Source organism: Polyergus mexicanus, unplaced genomic scaffold (genome assembly GCF_030449975.1).
Source record: "Polyergus mexicanus isolate NDT 795.1 unplaced genomic scaffold, iyPolMexi1.0 SCAF_8, whole genome shotgun sequence".
NCBI classification, from domain to species: domain Eukaryota; kingdom Metazoa; phylum Arthropoda; class Insecta; order Hymenoptera; family Formicidae; genus Polyergus; species Polyergus mexicanus.
In genome coordinates this window covers 11,665,349-11,690,736 of record NW_027223328.1, presented here as the reverse complement: position 1 = coordinate 11,690,736, position 25,388 = coordinate 11,665,349, and the positions used below count along the sequence as shown (strand labels likewise).

Below are 25,388 nucleotides of genomic sequence, written 5' to 3'. Positions count from 1 at the left end.
TCTCGGCACACACAGTTGGGAGAAAAAAGTTTTTATACAAAATAGCAAATAATTGGCGATTGAACGATTTAATCCTACCTTTTTCCTTTCGTCGATTCATCTATGTTGTGTTAAATTATATACACAATTTCGGAAAGAACGACAGAATTTGCTGAGCACAATGAAAGATTACACCGTGTAAGATCAGAGAGCGTTTTAACGAGAAAGCGATCGCTGAATCGATCCCTGTCTAATCGCATTTGAAGTTGTAAGGCTTTATAAGCCACTTTTGAAAAGCAATGTAAGTTTTGTCGCCGCACGAGTCTAATCGTGATGCACGGATAGATGCATCGGATTACCGTAAAAGTATCGCTTTTAATTAGGGCTTCACTCATGTTTTTTCTCAATTTTTTCAACACGGTAAGCCGTCTAATATTATATTTCTCTTTTCTTTACTTTTTATTTTTTCTTCGTATCTATACTGTCACTTTTATTATATTATACTAGGCTCCGTAGAAAATATTTATTCTAGTCTGTGTTTAGAGGCGTGCATTATAATAATAAAACTCATAGCGAAATAACGCATCACTTTTTGTCATTAATTTACAACCGCGTGTATATACATTGATGGTTGATTTCTCTATGATTTATTTATCATTGCGTGTGATAAGGACGCTCGGCGAATCGAAACAAAGTGCATTACGCAACCGCATCGAATTGTACTAAATTATTCGACGTTACATGTGTAACGGGATTGGATTCGGACATTGGAACCGCGTAATATCGAAACATCTCTCTATAATGATGGGGTGTAGTAGATTGCGATTCCACGATTTTCGATAGTGCGAGACGAATCAAATCGCTATAATATTACAGCATTTGTTATCTACGGGATTTAAGCGTAAGGATAATGAGTAGTAGCCAGTCACGATGAGAGAGCGATAAATTGATACGAACGGCATCGACGATAACGAGACGATCGTTATCAATGTTTAAATCGATTTTAATAGCGCAATTAATAGCACAAAAACCGTGAGACTATACCTCATCAATCCTTTTGAAAAAGTGATTATAAATATAGTTATAAACATAATTATTAATGCACTATACAAATCAATTAGCCATCGTACCGTGTAAAAAAATTTATCTCTCGCACATTACAATTCATCGTTAAAATAATTTAGCTACAATACATGCGCATGTATTGTATTTATGTTACACATAGGAATACGTATAATACGCGCGTAAATAGTGAAAATAAATTTTTAAATAAATAATAAATTCTCATAGATATCACAGCTTTATTACTTTATTATTGATTGCTTGGTCGTTCGGCAATTGAATACATATGAGAATGTTATGGGGAAATTATCTTTTGAATTCGTCGCAAAATTTCCTAGATAGAAACATTATCGATTCGCAATGATAAATTTAAATCGAAATAAATTAAATGAATAAAAGACGAATGCGCATAAGCGATAATGCAACAGTTTTGTCTAAATCGAAACTCGTCGTCCATAAAATATAATCACGTCTGGTGCTGCCCGGTGAAGGACACGTCGGGATATGCAGCCGAGAAGGAAGAAATGTATTACGCGCGCGCATAACAAGTAGGGTCAAGTGAAGGATCTTGGAGTTCGACGATTCCGACCAATCGTATCTGGCCGTGAGCACGGATATAGTATATCTACTCCGGCGGAATAAATTCTCGGGAAATATTTGTCGAACTCTCTTCGCCGTACTTCGCGAAATATCCGTCTCAGAAAGGAAATAAGTTCTCGAGTATACCGTATCTGAGCCCTTGAATAAAGCTTAAAGCTTTTCCTTTTGATGCCTATCGTACGAGAGAGGGAGGGAAAGAGGGAGGCGACGTTAAAAATTCTCGTCATCTACGACAACTTATGATTAATTTTCTATTAATCGAATTCAAACGTATATAATTGTTTTCTTTGTAAAGCGTTTAAGAAATTATTAAAATTATTAATTATGAAAAGTTTGTTCGTATAAATAATCATGCATCACTCACATCCTGTTGCATGAAAGGTGCGGACGTAGGTAAAATGAGGAGAGATGCGAGTTAGTTATATTATGTAAATTTATATTAATCTTTCATATCAATCTTCAATATCATAGCTAATATAATTTCCTCAGCGAAATTGGTTATTCTTCGATGCAATGTAATTTTTTTCCCATTAGGGGCACTAACGACATAAGGAAAGCTACGTTAAGATATCCAAAAAGGAGGAGGCGCTTTCAAATGATAGCGACAAGCTCGAATATCATCGAAAGGGCTTGCTAACGCTTTGTAGAAAACGATTTTCTTTCGCGTAAAGCGTAAAGAGTATATTTACGAGAGGTGTTAATCTTGCATTTATCGTGGCAATGCTCGTGACGACGATGGCAGCCGCGATTATTTATCGCATTATCGAAATTGCAGTAAGAAAGCTACGTTTACCTGCATCTCGTATCCAATCGAACAAAAGAGGCTGTACGCGCGACGCGCGCTGCGAAACCTTATCTCGTCCATCTTCACGCGAGAATTATTGTACAATAACGGAATACGCGTCGCGGATCGACGAAAGTGTGGTTTCTTTTCACCTCTCGGTATCGATTAATCGGTCGCTAGCAAGCACGTAGTTGCATTTTTTTTTGCACGGGAAAGCGCGAGCCGCAGGATATTAAGTCGGCCGCCTTGCGTGTACCTTCGCTTTCTTTATGGGTATCCGAAAGAAAAGGGACCACGCTCTCGAGATTGAAAAATATGGAAATTTATTATTTCGATATTTAGAACGCGACAAAAGGGAATTGAATTCTCCCGCTCTTTTGTTTTTTATAGCGCCAATTTGCATATCTTTTCAAGCGATTACGATGGATATATATCTATTTGATGGCGTGTCAGAGAAACGTCTCTCGGGATGAAAAATAATTTAAAATGTTCTCAAAATGTATAAATGTATATATTATTACGCGATTGAAATTTGCGAACCGAGAAACTCGTTATTTGCTCGATAACTTACTTATTTCACTAGCGATGGTGTTTCGAATGTCATCGCGCGAAAACATGTTATTCCGGTATGGTTTCGGCACAGTGACGGCGCCAAATCGGCAACTCTAATTTAATTACTACAGATTAATTGATTTACATATCTAATCTCGCGTGGTGTAGCGACGTAAGCGGAAACGGAATTTCGTCGACGTTTACGAATTGGGGGGGGGGACGCCTTGAATCGCATTTACGTGTGCGTGCACTCGTATTAAAATCAAAAAGAGTTGTTTGATTATATATTATATTATATTATATCATAAAAAGATGGATTTTCTCGAATATAATGAGCGAAAAGTCCACGGACGCGCCAGGAAATTTAATTAGGATCTTAACTTTACACAATGGTTATTCTTTTGTGGCGTGTCGTGTGATAATTATTGTAGCGTAAGTTAATCTTCGAAGATATAATTATTTGGGTTACGCATCGCGTAATAATCGACTGACGACGATAACAATGAAAAGTTAAACGCGATTATTGACTCACTTATGTATTGAAAAATGCGCGCGCGCGCGCGCGTTTTTAAAGAAATTAAATCTGATGCGAAAAAGAAAATCCATAAATTTAATGATACTTAAACAAAACAATCGTGATTCGAAAGATCGCGTTTTCACAATTGTAATTTCTATGATAATGTTGCGATAATTATCGCGTACGATTGCATCGGTTTCACGCGCGCATGATCACCATTTTTCGAGTAAAACACCACCTTTCACTGCGAGATTAAAAATCGCTTTTGCTGTTCGCGTGCGAAACGTGACAATTATAATAATAATTGCAAATTTCAGTCGCAATCTTCGTTTGTCACGTATGACGAGGATGCATATAGCGCGGTACAAGGCGTCGCGCGTGTTTTTTTCGCACGAATCGAAGATGGTGGGGTCAGCGACCCTTTCTACGAACCCTTTGGATTAGCCCTTCGTTATTTTATCGTATCTTCTACTGCCTTATTCCGACATTTTTTGTATCTAAGCAAGATAACCGAATCAAAGTCTAATATTTGTGACGATTTTTCTATGATAACGACAATGATTAATGATAATGACTAATGATAAAACTCGATAAAATGACAAAACTCATTACAACAGTATGTGAGTATGGCTTAATGATATTCTTCTATCTTAACTTTAGATTACAGCTATAAGCTTTCTTAATTAAAGTAGGATCCCTAGAATAATATTTTGCTGAAAACCAGGATCGAGTGCTTTGAAGACACGCCTGCGGCATCTCGTAGAGTGTAATTGGGGAAATTAATTAAGCGAGTCTATAAGCGAGTGGGCGTCGCCGCGTGTGAAGCGCGTGTACGAAATTCACGAGGGACGTTTACGGAGCTCTGATGTCCTTTCGTGGTACGACACATAACGACGCGACGGTATCCTCGCGACACGTCGACCAACCACGGCAACCACCACGAAGCAATTGTTGCCGCGAATTACGAGGCGTGTACACGTCCCCGGGAATCCCCGCGATGCTGTAACGTACCGCCACTATCCACGTATTTATTTACGTTAACGCGTTGATTACAATCGTGAAATTGTTTTAATTGCTTATTTCTGTAAATCAAATACGAAGAAACGTAGAGAAAGTAATTATCACACTAATAGTATATATATTAACTTTATATATGTATATGTAACATTATTAATAATTATTTTAATGCTAATGATAATAATCATAGCAACTTTGTACAATCTAGGTAAATAAAAATAAATATAATTTTATATTTTAGCTTATTAAATAGTTTGGTAGTTAAAATTTTGGAAAAATAAACACGTCTATTGCTGATTGAATATGATGTGTTAAAATTTATAAATTCATGGGAGAACAGCACACATTGTTTTTAAATATCAAACTATTTGAAAATTATTTTGTATATGTCCGCGACATACTCTACTTTATAAAACACAATTTTATTCTTGTGCGATAAAAATCGGAAATTCTGCAATATTCTGCGCACAATTATCCGTAGCTTAAAAAAAAAAAAAGAAAAGAAAAAAGTTAGTGTGCGATCTTGAAAAATCATAGAGAAAGTTGTATATAAAAAGATTTTTTTTTTTTTTTTTTTCCCCCTGTATACATTATTATACATGTATATAATATTTTATCGGACATAAAGAAAAAAGATTGAAAATAATTAAAGTACACAACATTATCTCATTATTTTTGAAACAATTTTCTGTATGCGGGGATTACATCGTATAAAAAAGTCTGCTGCTGCGATCTCAGATGATCATAAAACCGCATGATCATGTGGCGACATGGCGAGTGCGTTGAGTGCATACGAGCGTTAAATGCACGAAATATAGGACATGTAGGCGACCTTAACGGGGTTCATCCTGCGACTTTGTCGTGGATTAACATGCAGCATACAGGAAAGAGAGGCGAGGGAACGCGCGACATTCCCTTTGAGAATTTCTATTAAACTCGCGTGCTCGTACATACCAAGTTCACAATGTTTCTCGAAAAACGGTAATACGACCAAAGTCGTCTTTGTTATATCAAGGAACATTCGCATCGGTTAGCTCTTGACTTTTGACTAACATCTTCGTTTACATTCGCGCGATTAACGCGCAAGGCAGTTTGACATATTTCAAGCATTCGACTAGTTGTGATAGATGGATAATCATCCAAACGATAAACTTAAATTAAATGATTCGATGCATAAGAGTGCAACAAAGAAAAAGCCATAGTCATCAATGTGTACATTAATTTTTAAAATAAATAAGAATATTTGATGACGAGATAGTTTTGGATCGAGCTTTCAAATGACCAAAAATCCCTATTGTATATATACACATATGTATGAAGCTTTTTATAATTTCTATGAGATTTTATATAATTTAAATACACACACACACACACATTTTTATAAATGATAAATTTAAATAATTTAAAAAAAATGTTAAAAGAAAAATTTATATTTTGATAACTATTAATGAAATAATTAAGATAAAATATTTCGTACAAAAGATTAACGGAGCAATCCGTCTCTTATGTTTATTCATATTATTTTAAATTTTGTTTCATAAACTCATTCGCGACTGAATTATTATAATTTGTCGTCGGTCTAGATAAAAGTAGCATCCTATATTTCATTTCGTATCGCGTTGTGGCTATAAATTACATCCACCGGTGTACAATTTGCACTTTATTACCATACAAATTACCATAACATTGCCAGGATTACCGACGACGATCAACGCCCACGTAAAATTTCGACGAAGAAAAAATACTCGTTTGACATCGCAGATCTTGCGCGTATAACGATACATTTCTGACTTATAAAATATATAATTTACGTAAGAATGCGATGTATAATATATTGTAAGCGCCGAGAGTCTATCGAAAACTTTACATCTTCGACCGATATACATATTGTTGGGCGGAAAGATTGTATTGTAAAAGAGAACACTCTGTTTAAGTCTATTCAATATTCTGAATGCAACGCGGCGGAAAGCGTAGGAAAACATGACGTTTCGGGTCCTTTGAGAGTTCGCCTTCGGTAAACCTCTGTTAAAACAACGTAACCGAGCGATGGTTCAACTCGGACCAATCAACAGTGTCCCGAATATCTCTCTCGGTCGAGGAAAAATACGCCCGTTGTATGCATGGAATGTCGTGGCGTGCGCGCGCGCGTCCGGAATTCCGGCGCAACAAAAATAAAATGAAAGCGGACGCGCGCGTTCACTCGTCGCGTCCTTCGTTGCGCGCCTCGCCGAGATCAAAATTTTAATTTATTGCCCGCGGCACGCAAACCCTCGCTTTCTAGATCGAAGGGCGGATACACGAGCTTGGGTGCCTTTATCAAACGCTCTGCATTACGGTGACGGATCGTTCGCGCGTGTTACGTACATAAATATATCCGCGCGCAATCGTACACGAGAGAGTTTGAATTTTGCAAATGTGCGAGTATTTTTTTTTTATTTTCATAAATGTGAAATAAAAGCAATTATAAGTATAATTGCAAGAAGTGCATCATCGTAAAAATTAACATCAAACACAATTAATTGAAACGATATAACATTTGCTGAGACCTGTTGTGTGACACTTTTGTTTATACATATATATAAAATATATTTCTTCATATATTTTAAAAATTTATATACTTTGTATCTATACATATATGCAGCTTCACTAATTTGTTATTATATGCATACGATTATTGACTTTTTTAATAAAAATTATAATTATAAAAAATTGCATGTGGGTTTTTTTTTTTTTTTGTAATATTAGATAAAAGCAATATTAGATAAAAATACGTAATGTAACGTATGCATATGATAATTTTACATATACGAGCTATCTTTCTCCTTCATCTTTTTCATTGTAATATAAATTGATGTTTTTTTCGAATTTAAAAATTGTTTAATTCTTAATATATCTTCGGGATTTATAATTTAAGATTTAAATAGAATCGCAATCTCTATCCCCTCTATTTATATCCTTTGTACGCAAAAAGGTTCTACCTATTTACGTGAATCGTTTTTCCTGCGACCATGTAATGCAGCCGTACAACAAAGTTGCACTCTCGTGTATAGGCGATGCACACGCATTATTCTCCGTTATACGACACGTTTTTCGCACAATACGCGAATGCGCAGGCTGCGATAGAGAATTAATTCTAGTATGCGGAATACATTTGACAGTCTAGATTTTACCGCGGCGCGAATAAAAGCATTAATATATTTTACGAGAAATATTCGCGCAATAGAATTTGACAAATAATAAATCTCATCTCATACTATAATACATCGACATGAGAACGTGTGAATATAACAAATAAATATAAGAAAAATATATATGAATATGTACTAGTTCGCTCTTAGTCTTGCAGAATATATTTTTAGCTGATTTGTTTTACGTACTTTTGTCCACGTAACAACTTTGCGTAACTGATTATTCTCTGTGATAAATTAATTTTTTTAAATAACGATCAAAAATTTTAATAAAAATTAAAAGTTTTTTTCTCTCATTACTCAATCTTGATCAAAATTGAATCAAATTTTCAATAATGTAACAAAGTGTTTATTTTAATAAAACATCAGGTATGCCATCAAGTAACAATCGTCATGAAGTTTATACGACGATATACTAGGGTGGATCAAATATAAACGAGACTTGTTCAAAAAATATTTTATCGATTAATACACGCGAAAACTAATACAAAATTATTTTTCTACATATCATCTACCAATGTTTACACATTTTTGCCACCGCACTGGCAGTTTTTTTATCCTTGCTTCATAAAAAGTAGCAGGACGAGTACGAAGCCAAGTCCGCACCAAGTTTTTCACCTCATAGTTGTTGGAAAACTTTTCTCCCCAGAGGCTTCTTTAAGAGGTTCTAAACAAATCCATCATATGTGAGAATATACGCATCAAAAATTTCATTCCTTCATGGCGCTGCATGGCGATCCAGAAGCCTCTGAAGGATTTCAGCCCTTACGGCCTTCTGATCTGCATTCAAAATTCGAGGCACCTATCGTGCAGTGATTTTTCGAAATTGTAACTCATTCTCAATGATTGTTTGCAGATCTCTATAACTTATGCCAATCCCTTTATTAATTTCACGAACAGTTATTCATTGATCGTCTTCATAAAGTCGCGAATTTGTTGAATGTTTTCAGACGTAATGCTTGTCCTTGGTCGATGTCCGTGCGCATGAGTCAAATTTGCAACTCTTGCACGATTTTCACAAAAAAAAGAAAAAAAAACTTATGCTATTTGTATACTTGGGACTTTGATAATGTGTTCTTATCGAACTGTACGCGTAATCTGTAGAAAATTTCAATTGGTTTTACATGTTCGCGCGTTAAAAATTTGATAATTATGCGTTGCGTAACCAAGACTTTCTATTCACTTGTCATGCTTACTATTAAAATTGCACGAACAATTGTAGAAAGAAACCCGCAGCTTAGAGCGGGTTTAGACACGTTTACCAACAGTCCACTATTGTTACAACAATGAGCGCTAAAGTATTTTGCTTCTATTCGAAAAATGTCGTTCGTATTTGATCGACCTACGTATGTAAAGCGGTAAAATTTCCAAACTCTTTTATATTTAGAAATTAAAAATTTTTAAAAGTTCTTAGCTCGTTACGTCTTTCTTTCAAATTCTGCGTGTCATATATGTTATATAATAATATTAACGAATAATGAGACGGGGGCAACTGAGAGCCGATGTGCAGGGTGAGGGGCGCCAAATTGTATAATTTCGTGTATGTGAATTATGTTTATTAGACGTTTCGTTAATATTATTTTATATTGAATATGTATTTCGAGAAATTTTTTAACAGTAAAGCAGCCGTTATACATGTCTATTGGAAATATCATATTATAGTAGCGAAGGTTTATGATTTTCCGCAGCGTAGTTTTGAATATCCGTTTTGTTCTTGAAAACATTTTGCGTCGTTGGTTTTCCGAGTGGATGCGCTGTCGCTATATACCGTTAAGGAGGATCGCATCGGTAATGTAAGAAATCTCGGGGGTGCAACGCTTGTGTCATTGTGTTGTAGTATTTTCAATTTTCGAGAAAATGGAAAGAAAGAAAAAAAAGAGACGAAGCAATAATGCGAGCGTCGCAGCTCGATGAGAATCAAGCGCAGCGCGGCACTTTTTCTTATTCTCTTCCTCTCCATCTTCCCTCTCTTCGTTTACACGGACGCATTGGCGAATAAACATACCGGAAGCCACGGATATATCCCTGCGGTCATTGGCCGACCGCAAAACCGCCAACCGTAACTCAATTAATCCGGATTGATCCGTCAGTAACATCTGAGCGTGCGCCGCTCACATAGAGCGATTGCATATGTGTGTATGCGCAAATCGATCAGGAGAGAAGAGAGAAAGATATATATATACACGTATATGAAGCAAAAATAATTTTAAGAATTGTGTTTGAGCTGTCTTGCCAGAAAGCCGCGATTATATCTACGATTTCGAATGAGGGAAAAATGAAAAATCGAATCTCGAATCTTGTCGCGTCTGACAACATCTTCCCGAAAATTTCGAAACTTCTCTTCCATTTGGGAAATTAGGTATCCGATATCGTGGAACCAAATTACTTTAGGTACATATTCGTACATATATTTTCATCTGTCTCAAACTTTTTTATCGCAATTAAAATTTGTCGATGAATAATTGTTTTCTCTTGCTTTGATTTTAAATTATTTTTTTACCATATTTTATTGATTATTGAATTTTTTTATATTTATTTTTAATCATCATGTTTAATTGCATCTCTATGTGGTCTTCTACATTTTTAATAGTGTACCATTGTCCGACCATTTGATTATATGTATCTTGACACACATTATTCTCATTAATGGATTCCTATAGATTCTCATAACTATATTTCCCCCCTGATGATTGAAAATCGTGAAAATTTATAATACGTTTATTATTGCGAAAGAAATTAATTATATGCGTAATAGATAAACTATTGGCAACAATTAATCGGCGTTAATCGTTATTTAATAATTATTATTCCGTCATTAATACTCGCCCCGTTAATTCGTGGGATTAAACGAAAACGTGAGTGAGTTGTAATACTCGACGATTACAAACGATTGTTATTCAACGAATGAGCTATGATGCCCTTACGTGCCCCATGCTAATTTATCTACGCCAGCAATGGAAATATCGCGACACTTTTTTGATTCCGTAAACATGCTAAAGCCGCACACGCTCCGATAAAACTGAATGGCAACATTTTTTATCGCGTAAACATAAGCTCGCGAGAGCGTTTCGACCATTTGCGATCTACGTAAGACGTAAGAGATTGCTCCTTTCGCGATGTATTAAAGAAACGAGAATCCTCGACTGATGCGCCTATATGCAACTTGGATATTTCACGTGCGTGAGAAAACGTCACCGTGATTACTTGTGGGTGATAAAATTCTGCACACAAATTGGCATAAGAGCGATACGCATGCGAGCAATTTTAATTTGGAATGCCCAGAGGGCCGAAGCGAAACACTCGCGTTTTATTTTCTCGGGAAATGTAATAATTTTCTCTCACATTTTACAACAGACTTGATGAAAATTCATCTCGATATCAACGACTAGTGCCTCTTAATTAAAAATTAATAATTGTACGCGTGTGGAGCAAAACGAATTTATGAATATTACGGCACACATTTATTTTTAATTTAAGAGATATGGTTTTAATGTGCTGTTGCAATATATCGTGGTGAAAATATTCTCATTGTCTGATGCTCACAATAAATTGAATTTATTTAATATAATTGCTATCATCGAATTAACAATGCGAATATAAAATGTGCGACGCTCGTTTATGATGATGACGGGTAATGTAAGAGTGCGAGTGCGACATTTTGCCCACCAAGTTTTAACGTACACATATATTGGGAATGTGTGTTGTAAGACGCGCGTGATCTACATAATTCGAAAATTTTTAATCGAGCGGCGACTCGTGGACGATATTTGCCCAAGTAAGAGCAGCTCTCTCCAGACGAGTGCATATCGAAAAGTACGAATAAGGAGGAGACTGCGGAAATGAAGATAATAAGCGGAGTGAAGCACTAGGAAATCTCTTCGACGAGTTTCATCTTAAAGAGAACCGAGATCGGAGGTCGACGTATATCCGGATATCGTAGAGAAGGGATATTAAATACCAACCTCTCTTTCTCTCTCTCTCTCTCTCTCTCTTTCTCCTTCTGATATCCTGTCGCGTGTTTTGATCATGGCTATAAAAACTCATCTCGTGCAACTTTTTGTTGTTTTATAAAATAGAAATATACGTATACCATATATATTGTAATATCGCATTCATGTTTTTGTTACAAAATAACGATGTACGGCTGTTAAATCCAATTAAAGTCGTAAATTTAGCCGCGAGCGATATTGCAGGAAAAATTGATGGTCGCCGATCGGTCCTACTATTGAAAAGACGCCGAAAAATATATATATAACGCACAATAATATTATTATACATCAGATGTGATCGAATACACATATGCGTTACACGTACTTTGTACAGATATCTGCTCTTATACACACTATTGTATTATTTCTGTCATTCGCATCGCATTTCTAAACCCAGAGCAGGGGAAAGACGAGACGGAATGATACTCGGAACCCGGACATCGCTTCCTGCGCGGTAACAATAAGTTCTCGAATTTATCTCGATTGAATTTCGCCATCCACTGCAAGATGTCCGAAATGGAAATCTTTTTCAGAAATGGAATCTAAAAATTGCCGTACTCAGGCACACGTTATTCTTAAAATGTGAGAATGGAATATGAATATCTATCGTCAACGCGGCCGAATCGGAGACTCTTGGCGAGAAATCACTTTGCCTCCGTGAAATAAACTCAACTTGACGAGAGGGAGAAGATGCTTCCTCCATAACGGACAGACGCCGTCATGCGAGACGTTTTAGAAAACATATTCATTTCGACGATGTCTGTTTATAAAGTATTTGAAATAAAATCGTCATTTTCATATCGACTATACAGACAACTTTTACTTATATTATATGAAAGTAACTAAAATGATAACCAACGATACAATATGAATTTTATTATTCGAACTTTGATCGATGAAACATTGGTAAAGTAATTTTTCAGAGAGCGAAAAATGCGAGAAAAAATTGTAACAACGGAAAAGAAGTTAGTATGTATTGTAGGATAAAGATAGATTTCTTTATTACGCGCGGTTACATTTTTTAAAAAAATTTAATTTCGCGAGAGCGTGTGTTGTCAATGTGTTTATATGTGTTGTCACATTTGTAAATATAAAATGGCAGATACTATTTTAAGAGAATCAAAATTGTTATGAACGTTAACAAGAAATGATTTTCGTCAGAGCGTCTACTTACAAAAGACAACTATTATATAATATTTTACTGTTCATATAATGAGAACGAAATAATGATCTCATTTAATTATTTAAAGTCTCTAATGATAGATATATATATTTTAAATATTTAATTCTGATTCGTAAAATCAATCAAATATAGAATTTTAATCTGTAGATAAATATATTATATAATTTACATAGGAAACATTTGTAATCCAGTAAGAGAAGTAATGTTAACGTATAAATATTCCTCTTATATTTTGTATCTTAAATATTTTCGCCCATCTCTAGCAATTTCATTATCGGTAACGAAATGCTTCGCTTGTCATGCGTGTGCACGCAGACAGCTCTTTCAATTTTGATTCCCATCGCATTTTTATCTTCCTCGGTAAGAACGATAAGAGGAAACGGAAAAGATTTTCGGGTACTTTGGCAGTTTCCACAATTTTTTTTTTTTGTGGCAACCGGCGTCCACCGGACGGATCATTATCGTCTTGGTTGAAAAAAAGAAGAAACGATGCACGCGGAAATGCAAATGAAAATGATAATGTTGACTCGCTCGGCATATTACGGGGCATCGGCGCGAACTTTCCGTGGGTGAAGTTTCCGCGCGAGTCGCGAGTTTTCGAGCTTATACGCGAGTTGGAGCGCATTGCTAATTCGTTCCACTTAATATTCTTATCCTGTTACATCGCTTTACTCTTTACTTAATCAAGGATGCGCTTGGAGAACGAATGTGTGACGAAAGAGCGATGAGTGGCAGTAAAAATATTGGCAGTAGAATTTTATGATGATTTTAAAGACAAAATCTTCAATAAAAGGAGGACAATTTCTTTTTTTTTTTTTTTTTATATACATGTATATATACATAACAAATATGTATATGTTGTGTATATATACACAAATCTTTTATGAAAATACTCTAATTAATGGATAAATTGATTTGTTTTGCGTGATATATTTTGCGGGTAGTATAACGTTTTCTTTGCAAATTTCAGCTACTAAGAATTAATGATGACACGTATAATACAATGTAATTAAACATGCAGGGCCCGGTATTACGTCAAAATGTAACACGCAATTATACGTGATTTATGACGGCATTCGGTCGCTCATTAAATATAAATGAATTTGCTGAAGTCGAATGTTGTCTGTTTGCGCGGAGTGTTTACTAAAACTATCAATACGAAATATCTCTAATATCTTTGCCGTTTTCGAGCGTTGAAACGACGCGTGAGAATTTTTACTTTTATACAAAGAACTTGTGTCGAAACACACAGTGTGTGCGATGGAATAGAATAATGTGCAGTCGATCGATTGAACGTAAGATAAACTAATGTAATTCCTGTTACGGGACAAAGTCCGAGAACACATTCTCTTTATCGCAAACTCTCGGCATTTATATCGCGATCAAAGAGAGATGATAAAACTAGGAACAACGGGAGAAGGGCCGCCGCCGCCCGCCGCTGCCACCGTCATCCTCGTCGTCCTTGTCGTTGCGATGTGAAAGCAGAGAGAGAGAGAGAGAGAGCGCAGAAGAGGAAAATACATTTTCATAATCGAGTCAAGTACTTTGCAGTGCGTCTACTCCAGAAATTTCGCTCAAGCGCGCGTACAGTGTCCCTCTTACGTTACTATAAAAAAAGGGAAATGTCTTGAGTCGAACGTAGTGAAAAGGATTATTGAATTTGCTAGGGATGATGCTCGCGCTCGTGTTAGTACATTTCTTTTGCGATAGGAACCTTTTCTTTCATCTTTTATTTCTTTGTCTTTCTTTCTTTTTGTCATTTTTCTTTTGTCGACGTTATAATTATGATGAGAATATTTAAAATAATTTATGCTTTTATTGTCCCCCGGATAGGTCGGCGCTGATTGGCAGACTTAACTCAATAATAACTTCTTTATTAAGCGTTATAGAAAAAAAATATTACAGGACTTTTCTATTCAGTTTACTATGCTTTACCCGCTCACGAGCGTTGGCACAATCTTTACCGGACATCCTGTATATATTTGTTTCGTATAATTTTGATTTGCCTTGTGAATTATATTTTTAGTTTTTAATTTTCAAACGATATGTGTTTTGCTTTATTTACTTTGTTGCTCGGTAAATAATAATAATAATAATAATAATAATATAGCTCGAATCTTACGTAAAATGATAACTTCCGAAGAAACGAGAGACATTTATCTCAATTATTCCAACATTACTAACACCGACACTATCGTAGTTTCCATTACGACATCAGATTAGAATGAGCATTGCGTAGCTTTACGTCGCAAGGAAAAGGAATAAGAAGCAAAAGTACTCATTCGATGGAGAGAGCATTTGTTCAACGAGTAAGCTTTGAAGCTTGTCGCTTGGAGCGGATGATAGAAATAACGGTCGATTTGTTCAAATTCCCGAAAGTCTTCTTTCCTTTACGAGAGTAGGTCGGCGCGGAATAGGATCCCTTTCCGCGAGACGGAAAATAGAGGTTGCGGTGAAGATGAGCCTGTCTCGATTAACGTCTTTTCGCCCTATTCATTACGCGTCTTTCCTACGTTATATGTATAATATATATAAACCGTAACAAGCCGATCTGCTTCAATGATCGATCAAAGGATGTAAAATAAATGGTTTTCCTTTATACACTGCTTATGTTAGACTAAGGCGATACGAGATTCGCAATTCGTGAATATACAGAGCGGGCCTAAATGTTTCGATCAGACTTTGAGATTTTATAGGAAATTTAATTCTGAATAAAAATTGTTTTTCTGATAAATATAGATCGAAAAATGCTCTTTTAAAAAGTTAACGTCCAAAAATCTCCGAAATCACGGTTATTTTATACATTTTACAAATATTGTAGGGAAAGTATGCGTTTTTTAACAAAAAGTGTAAAAGAAAAGAAACAAAAGTTGGAGAGAATTAAATTATCTTTCAAAATGATTGTAGTACGTTCCATAGATTTTGGGATAATCGATTTCAAAAAAGTGTACAAAAAAAAAGTGTCTTTTTCAGCCATCGAGTAGGTAGAGCTTTTTAAAAATTCTAGGAAACTCTTTGTTTTCTATTAAATTAAATTTTCTATAAAATTCTATAGTCTAGCCGGAACGTTTGGGCCCACCCTGTTAGTATAAAAAGAAATCTGATTGGTCGAATTTGACGAATCCTCCATTTACATTTACATCATTCACGAATTACAAACAAATCGCGAATACGCGTATAGTTTGGTGTTAGGATTACAATTGCATACATATATGCGGACACGCACACGCAAACACGCTCGCGCGTCATCTGTTTTTGTGGCAGGAAGAAAATTAATTGCGCTAAAGATGTTCGCAGTTTGTAAAGAAGCGTTACGAGCGCTTTTATTGTATAAAATGAAGACTTTTGCGTTCCGCGTAATGCTATTGCCAGCCAAGTTTAACTATTTCGAGATAACGAAAGGAGAGGCTCATTATACATTACAAGACTTCCTTCGTCTTGTTACGGAGAGTTTGATAAGCATTGACTTAAAGTTTCATGCGCGCGAACTCGGGCAATAAACTGGATTTCGCAGTTTCTATTGAATAATCATAAGTGTAATACTTTGCAGTTATCGCTTAATCCAGCATCTTATGCGTCTGAATATGCATGAATCCATTGCCAGTTGCAAACAGACTGCTGCTTGAAATAATTTCGCGAATCACTTTGCGCAAGAGACAAAATACGAATTATTTTGATTGTTGTTTCGATTATACTTCTGGAGTGACCGCAGTTTCAACAATACCACGATAAAATTAAGTCCACCAGTTCATTATTTCATTCAAACTTTGCTAGAAGAATAGATTTTACAATCTAGTGATAAGTAAATAATATACTTTTGCAATATATCTGTATTATACAATATATCTAATAATGAGATAAAATATGAATATGTTTTTACGATTAAAACTACAATATTATAAGGACTAAACAGATTATTATACAATTTATATTTATTTCCCTTAACATCGATTTATATCGAAATTATTAAGCTCACATGTAATGATGTCACAATGCAATGCATATATACGTATACTAAGATCAAATCAAAATTCATTTTATAACCACTGTAAAATAGGAATGGAAATAAAACGAGAAAGATGATAAACGAGACAGCTTTGAATCGATATTTCGGGTAACTTTTGCTTTCTCGAATCTTTCTCTGTAATCTTTTCTCTTCTTTTTTCTTCGATGACACGAAGACCATAGAAATTTGTTTGCGTAATTTTTCTGTTTTTCGTGATACATAATCAAGTTTGTAATTTTTAAATTGTACATTATTTTGTTACGACAAACATAATAAAAAAAATTTTACATGTTATATATACGTATTTGTACGCATACGACACAAGTGTTTCATTTTCAAAGCGACGCGGTCCAAAAATTAGAAATTAGAGAGCTTATGGGAGAGAAAAAGAACATTATTTTCTCGCACTCTTAAACGACTGAATTTCTTTTTTTTGTCATAAACTGCGGTGACGTGGTTTTTTTTTTTTATGTATGATGCATTTCATTTAGTCTGATCCCGAGACCCATCTGTCGCACATAAATCTCATACCGTGAGAATACGCGTAGTCTACGTGACTAATTGTGAGCGGCATTAAAAGGGCAAAATTTACGTGTCGCGAAGCGAGGGGCGCGATTACGAAAGCGCGACGACAACGACAACGACAACGACGTCGAGCGGAGAATTCCGCGTTGCACGCGCAAAGCCTGGGGATCACACTGTACCCCCTTCTCTGAACTTGCCATTCGTAATCCTCCCCCCCCGGGCCCGTGCCTTTCCCTATTTGCCCTCGGGGCTCGAGGCTTCGGGCGCAAACATCGCAAGGATTACATGTTGTTTGCCGTGAATTGAAGCCACCGTAAATTTTGCGGTATGCCGACTTCGCGAACGCGGGGGCGATGCATTCGCGATGTAGGACGTTGCGCTGAATTGCATAGCCTTTAGTCTGCTAAAACATACGATAAGAGAACCGTGGAAACTGTAAAACAGAACGAAAATACATTAGAGGATTATATGTATTAAAGAAGTATAGAATTTTCTCGTATAGGGAAATTTTGGAGAGGAATATATAGAAAAATATATATTTTCTTCTCAAAATACTGTCTTTTTGGAGAAACAATTTTTTTAAAATTCCATATTTTTTTCTGTTTGGAGGAGAGAAGGAGGGAGAAGGAGAGAAAGAGAAAGACACATACAGAGAGATGTGAGTAGACGGTACTCCTATATATAGCAGGCGACATTTTATTAATAAAACGCCTGGTTTTTTTTTTCCACAGAAATTTTCTTGTCGCGTATGAATCGTTAATGGCTGTCACGCAATATGCATCCTATTAACCAAGTATTTCTTCTATTCTCGTAAACGAAACGATTTGACTGTGTGAATACACGAGTTGGGGTCGCATTTCCGGATAATTTCGGATACTGATCAAAATCCTCGCATTTGCTAATAATTGCATTAGTACATCATGCGTATGATAATTAAATGTCGATGATATGCCGCGACAAGTTTATTGGTAATTATATATATATATATATATATATATATATATATGTGTGTGTGTGTGTGTGTGTGTGTGTGTGTGTGTGTGTGTGTGTGTGTGTGTGTGTGTGTGTGTGTGTGTGTGTGTGTGTGTGTGTGTGTGTGTGTGTGTGTGTGTGTGTCGGTATATTCGCAAATGATGCGACTGTGGTTCTGGTCACAAAAACTATTCGCCGTGCTTTTGCTTAAATTGTATAAACTGACAAATGTGACCATATATATATATATATAAAAATCTACTTTTTAGAATTAAGAATTACTTAATCGATAAAGCTCTTTTATATCTTTTTTTATATCTTTTATATCCATCAGAATCTTAGGAGATGTTTCGCATCCACTGTTTTAATATGAAAAATGTATATATAAGAAATTATTAGTTATATAAACACGATCAATATTTCGATATGAGATAAAGAAACGCTTAGATGAATCGGTAAATGGCTTTACTAGCAAAATATTTGTGCAATTATGTACAAAGTTTATTTACTTATTTAAAAGTATATAAACACTATTTCCCTAATATTTAATTGTTAATTATCATCTTTAAAAACTTGCCAAAAAATTAATAAACTGTTTCATAAATATATTTGTTATTAAAAATGTGTATTCGCACACATCAGTGTTTTATTATTTTTTAATTGTAAAATAAAGAAAGATGGAAGAATTTGTCTTCGAAGAGGGAAAACGGTGAAGCTACTAACAATAAAGCGATGTCGTTTGTTTCCATTTCCCTCGAACGTCAATGGCTCGTTCTCACATGGGATTCTCATTAAGAAAGTCGAAAGCAGATCCGATATGCTGTTAATGGAGGTGGCCATCACCTACCTTTCCCACCGTAAAAATTTGTTTTTTCGTTTCGAATCGTCGTCGGTGCCGAGAGTGCATTCTCGCCATGGGTCCATTAAAATATCATTTGATTTTCCAAATGTTTTAGCTTTCCGACGAAAGTGCGGAAAGCCTTTATGTTTGTCTACTGTCTGTTGTGCTCTCTCTCTCTCTTTCTCTTTATATCCGTACAATGAAATATATTCCTCTTTCCTTTTTGCCCGATGCAAGAAGTAAAGTAAAGTAAGTAAAATAAAAATTCATTTTATTCGGGAAAAGAATGGGAAAATGCAGTTTAAAAGATCACGATCACCAAAGTGTTGCACTGTCATCGTTATCCTTAAATAATGACTAGATTTGTATGAATTTCCTGCGATCGTAATAAGCATGCTCAATTATCTCCATTGTTCTCACGATCGATACCAACACAATCGATATACAATGGGCGTTCTCGTTTGTTTGCCAAGCTTTGTGGACATCTACAAAGCGGGATGCGATTACGTGCTTGAAATTATCGGTATAACCGACAGCATAGATCATTGGTATATTGGTATAGTATTTGAAATCAATGAAATTTCAACAAAATTAGTAAATGACATATGCTAGATAGCGTAGATCGCTTTATCAAAATTATCGTCTCTTTTATGATAAAAAAAACTGCCGCAATTTGTTCGGATATACATATGTAATATATCCAGAGTTTTAACACGTTATGTTCAAAACTGTTGTTCTTTGCCAAAGAATAATTGTTTTCATTGTGCAATTAAAACAATTGTGAGCAGACTATTTCCGAAGTGCATCTCTTATTAGATATGTTTTAAAGATTTTTATAGTTAATGAAAGCCAATGTGGTTGTAATTCTCTCCATCATGGAAAAAAAAAAAAAAGAACGTGCTCGCGCAATTCTGAGCACGATTCGGTCCAACTTGCCTGGTTCGTAACTCGTTCGCTTCGGCAGATGTATGTTATGTGCAGTCGTCTGTAGCGAAAAGCTAGCGTAATATTGAGATTTACAACCTCGTGTCAAGTATTTACATTGTCCGCAGTAAGAAATAGAGACGCAAGCCAAGAGAGGAGAGACGAATGCTTTATTACAACATTATCCCAAGATAACTTTGAAATTACAAAGCAGCTTTATACATACACGTAAAGCAACGAGAACAATCTTGCGAAACTCTCTCTCGTCTCTGAGCCTCGTTTGACAATTTTACTAAAAAATACTCTTTTTTTTTATTTTTCAAATTAAAGCTAAATGCTCCGAATTTAATAATAATTGTTTTAATTGCGCCAATAATGGATTTTTATTTTCCAATTTTAATTAAAATAGAAAATTTGTATAGTGTAACGTTTATTGTTAGTGTAATGCATATCTATAACATAGTATAAACGCTGGAGATAATTATTGCGTTTGTCTCAGAGAGTTTTAATTATCAGCTCACTTTTCGAATATGTGAGATTAACGCGTTTATTTAGCGCGTTGTAACATGCAATAATTATTTCTGCCGTAGTAAACGAGGTTTTATTAGGCAAGAGGAAGAGAGAGAGAGAGAGCACATTGAAACGTTACTACAGCTCTTTCTATTCATGATAATCTTGTAGGATTAGTTACAAATTATGAGCCGAATTACAATGACCATTTTCACCTGTTTCAAGCGATTTTCAGCACGAGAAGCCAAATTACATTTACTTTTTAATTATTCGCACACGACGTGCAGTACAAAATTTGGCGAAAAAATCCGTTCTATTATAATATTAACGCGCTACTTTTTTATTTAATGTGATTAATTCTGTGTTTGACAAAATTATATAAGAATGATCATAGAGCTATTATGCAATGACAGATATAAAGTATGCGATAGAAAGAGTTTATGTATATGATAAAGAGCCATGATTATGATACAAAACATTCGCAAATGTTTTTATGTGTATGTATATACATAAGTTCGTTTCGATATTACACTCTTAAAAAATGACTCAAATTTGAAAGTATTATATTTACTTGTGTATTAGTCCAAATTTATTATGTAGTTCCATCATATAAAATATTCGTTTTATAGAAATGTTGATCATAGTATTTTTTCAACTTAATCATGATCGGCAAGTATACAATTACAGAATAAAACTCAAAGAATTGTCAAAGAAAATATGATATCGCATATTGAATTCCATATGGAATTTCTATAATATTCATTTATCTTGATTTTTATGCGAATATAAATTATTGCGCAAATCAAAGCGATCTTAGATGCGAATTGAATGTCCTGTAGTATACGACGTAATAATTGCCACTTAAATTCAATCCCTATCAGCTCTCTAACAATAAGAGGCTGCTCTAATTCATCGGTACGACTAGGGAAGAGTCAAACGGAGCGAGAAACTACCGTGATCCACGATAATGTACCTATTACACCTACTTTCTTACCATGAAATATAAAAAAGAAGATGGATTACCGTTCAACGCGCGCGGGCGTTTTAATGCATTATTAATTGTGAGTTTAAAATGTCACTATTTTTCACAGTAGAAACCAATTCTTCGAGGGGCCCACAAGTTAATCAATTGGTCGTGTAGGCGTTCGCCGTTTATTATATTTAAAAAAATTGTAATCGGAGTCTACTAAAGCGGCGAATCTATTCATTTTTTCAGTGAAATATTGTCAAAGGATAGATAAAAAAATGGGAGGAAAAAATCACACAGGTCATTCGAAACGAGCGTAACCGCGGGGTTCGTCACCAAAAATGCGAATTAATATAACGCCTCGCTCGGTTCGTTTTTTTCTCTCTCCCTTTTTACACTTTTATAACGGCACGTTTGGCGGCACAACGTTCGAATTCCGGCACGAACGCTATTTTCGCTTTTGAGCGTCCTCGCAAAATTCCGCAACGCTGCGCACGGAGGTCTGTGGAAATATTTCTCCCATTGGAGTAATTTAGCTGTTACAAAATTTTTGCGGCCGATCCGCGTGACAGTAATAAAATATAAATTTGACCAGTGTCTCGATAAAGAATTTCAATTACTTTTTATATACTCTGGCACAATGTCTGATGTTATTACACGTATACCATAATCATAAGTCAGAAATAAGAAAAAAAATTATGATGTTAAATTAGAGTGGATAATATATATTGTATATACACACACGCAATACCTATCGACGTTAAATTATAATTTTACATCGCGTTAATCTTTCCAATATTCAAATTTCGAATATTCGTCATCGGGCAAAAATATTCGGATTCGGATGTTGTAGTTATTCAGAATTGAATACTCGAATCCTGGATTTTGAAGCCAAATTTAAGTTTTAATGAGTATTTTTGGATATTTTCGGAGAATAAAATCAATAATCGATAATAAATTTAACTTGGAATAATTAAATTTTTTAATTAAATGATAAAATTAAAAGAAAAGAGCGATTGATGCACTCTGGTACATTTTATCTTATTAACATTGTTTTATAATATTATTTAGTTGCGTATAAAATTGATTTGGCGAAGTAAAATGGTAAGATGCGATTACGTTTATAAGATATGCAGGGTAATTTTTGAATTCAGAGACGGATAAAACTTTCACTGAAACTTTGTATCCCGCGAGAAAGAGTCGTCACGATAAATCTCGCAAGATATATGGAATAACTTCTTATATTGCTGGAACTGTACGAACGTAAATCTTACTCTTTCTGTCGTCACTAAGTCTGATTGTGACGCGTCACATTTCACAGAAATTTTCAAAAATTGGCAAAATTCGAAAAACTTTTTCTTTATTGGCGCTGAGTTCAATGTTCAACTTTTCATTTTTATCATCAATATTGTCGCCGCTTAGCGTGTGTGTTGCACATTATTATAATAATTAAAAAAGACTGTTATTCCGAAAAATCAGAGAAAATTGGAGAATCTGATCGGATGAAAACCGAAATACAGCGATCAAAGTGATTCACATCGGCAAATCTCTTTATAGCGTAATAGGCACAAATATAATCGATTAGTGCTTACACGATTCTCCTCAATCGGCTTAATTTCAAAGATGAGAATGTGACAAAAATGTATAAAATTGCGTGTATAAAAATTAGTGTCTAATATAACAGATAAATTCTATTCTTACATGTATATTTTTCGCCGTCATTGCCGTTTGTCTCTGTAAAAAGCCGTAATGGAGTTTCATTTGTCGGCATTGTTTCGATATTTTGTAAGGTATCGAAAGCGCGAATCGTTTCTAACGGATTGCTTGATTTTTACGTCGGAGTGGCGAAGGACGAAAATGCGAATTAGCAGTCGAGGACTGTGTTTGTTGGCCGAAAAACGATCTATTATTCTTCTTCTTTCTACCCCCCCTCCCCACTTCCCCCCCCCCTCTCTCTCTCTTTGTCTGTCTGTCTGTCTCTCTTTGTAATTATCTCTACAAGCTCTTTAAACTCTTCGGAACTGCATTGAAATCGTAAATGCATCGTTCAATTCTACCCGCTGTGCTTGTTTGTCGTCGTCGCAGCTAATATCATTCGCGCAACTAATTAGAGTTCTTGCGCATTCTAATCGGATTTAATTGGCGTTTGTTGTAATTGGATATTATTCGATATTATTCGATATTAGAAATTTGTTTTTTATTTTCTGTCGATAATAAGAAAGAATATATAATCTATGACAAATATTAAAATATCAAATTTATTTATTCGGCTTATTGATTCTCTGATAGAGGGTTAAAAAGGAACTATTTATTTTTGTTTTATGCGATGTACAATATTTGTTATTAATTAATGTTTATCAGTAATTATATTAGTTTTATCTATTTATATAGTTCGACATAGAATTATTACATATTTTGCAATTAATTTTTTGTTAGCTGTTTTCTACGCGAGTCATTGTTGTGAATATCTCAATCAAATCAAATTGAATTTGAATTCTTGCGACACACGATCGATTTTCCGTTTTATGTTTTCTACCTCTTTCTCTCGTTTCTTAAATTCAAGCGGCGTAACCGTGCTCGATAAATCGATTTTCATAGATAGGCTTGTTTACCCGTGGCAAACCGGATTTTCATGCTTTTCGTATCGTCCCTGGGATGCAAAATTCGGTTTGTAGAAAATGTTGAAAGGCAAATCTGGGTCCCAAGGAGATTATTGGTCATCGCGATAGGCCATGCTTTTTTTTCGAGAATCGAGAAATGGAATATAGCAGCTAACAATAAAAAGAATTTTATTTGCCGAATTAAAATTTTTATTGATTTTTATTTATACAATATTAAACGATTAATGTAGTTTGTAAGATAAAAGATAAAGAAATACAAATAAAAAAGAATTATTATTATTAAAAAAAAAAAAGATTTAGATACAAAGGATTTTATTTTTATCAAGCTCGAACACGTGTATAATATACCGTCGTTTAATTAATTTTCTTTTATAATTTTTAATTTCAGTTCTCGAGGCGAAGGGGAAGAAGGAAAGATTAGACTCGAAAATCCATTACAGAAATACGTGGAAGCGGACGAGGAAATAAATCTCAAAATGGATGAAAATCAACAGCGGGGGCCAATATTCCGATCGCTCAACAGTCAGCACGAATCCTTTGTCAGATTTATCAATACAACGCCCCACCGTGTTAGCCTTTACTGGATGGATTATCAAGGGCAGGCGGTTAGTTATGGCGATTTGTCACCTGGAGACTACAGGGAAATTAACACGTTTCATACACATCCTTGGATCTTTGTCAACAAAGAAACGGGAGTCAGGTAGGTGTGATAAATAATCGTTCTCTTTCCCCCCCCCCTTTCCCCCCCACCTCCGATATATCGACAACAATCGATATATTTTCGGCAGTGATAAATTTCTAAATAATCGCGATTTGCAAAAATGTCAATAAGCATAAAAAATAGCAAATCAGTACAAACACATGACAAAAGATTTGTCTCTCCCGCAATTTGATTCTTAAAGTATTAGGAAACAAATGTGTAATGTTTCTCTTGAATTAATTAAATAATTTCATACGTAATTGTGTGCACAAACACATTTTTATCAACAAAGTTAAGCTTTTTGTTATATTGGGCTTTTTCTAAAATGAGATTATAATAAAAAAGTTAATTATAAAAGCTTGATGGAAAACTCTCCCTTCGTTAAACTTTTTCACAAATTACAAAGTAATTTGTTTCTTTGAAAAATCTTAATTTCCGATAGGCGGATTAA

The 25,388-nt window shown here is 35.0% G+C and overlaps 1 protein-coding gene across 2 annotated transcripts in view; it reads left to right on the top strand.

The window, feature by feature from the left end:
- Positions 1–25,388, top strand: part of Ph4alphaefb (prolyl 4-hydroxylase subunit alpha-1) — a 144,299-nt gene that overhangs the window by 17,456 nt on the left and 101,455 nt on the right. For both annotated transcript variants that reach the window (XM_070300485.1, XM_070300484.1), the window contains one exon: positions 24,626–24,937. In XM_070300485.1, the coding sequence (XP_070156586.1) occupies positions 24,718–24,937 (220 nt within the window). In that variant the 5' untranslated portion in view covers positions 24,626–24,717. The remainder of the gene's footprint in view (positions 1–24,625; positions 24,938–25,388) is intronic.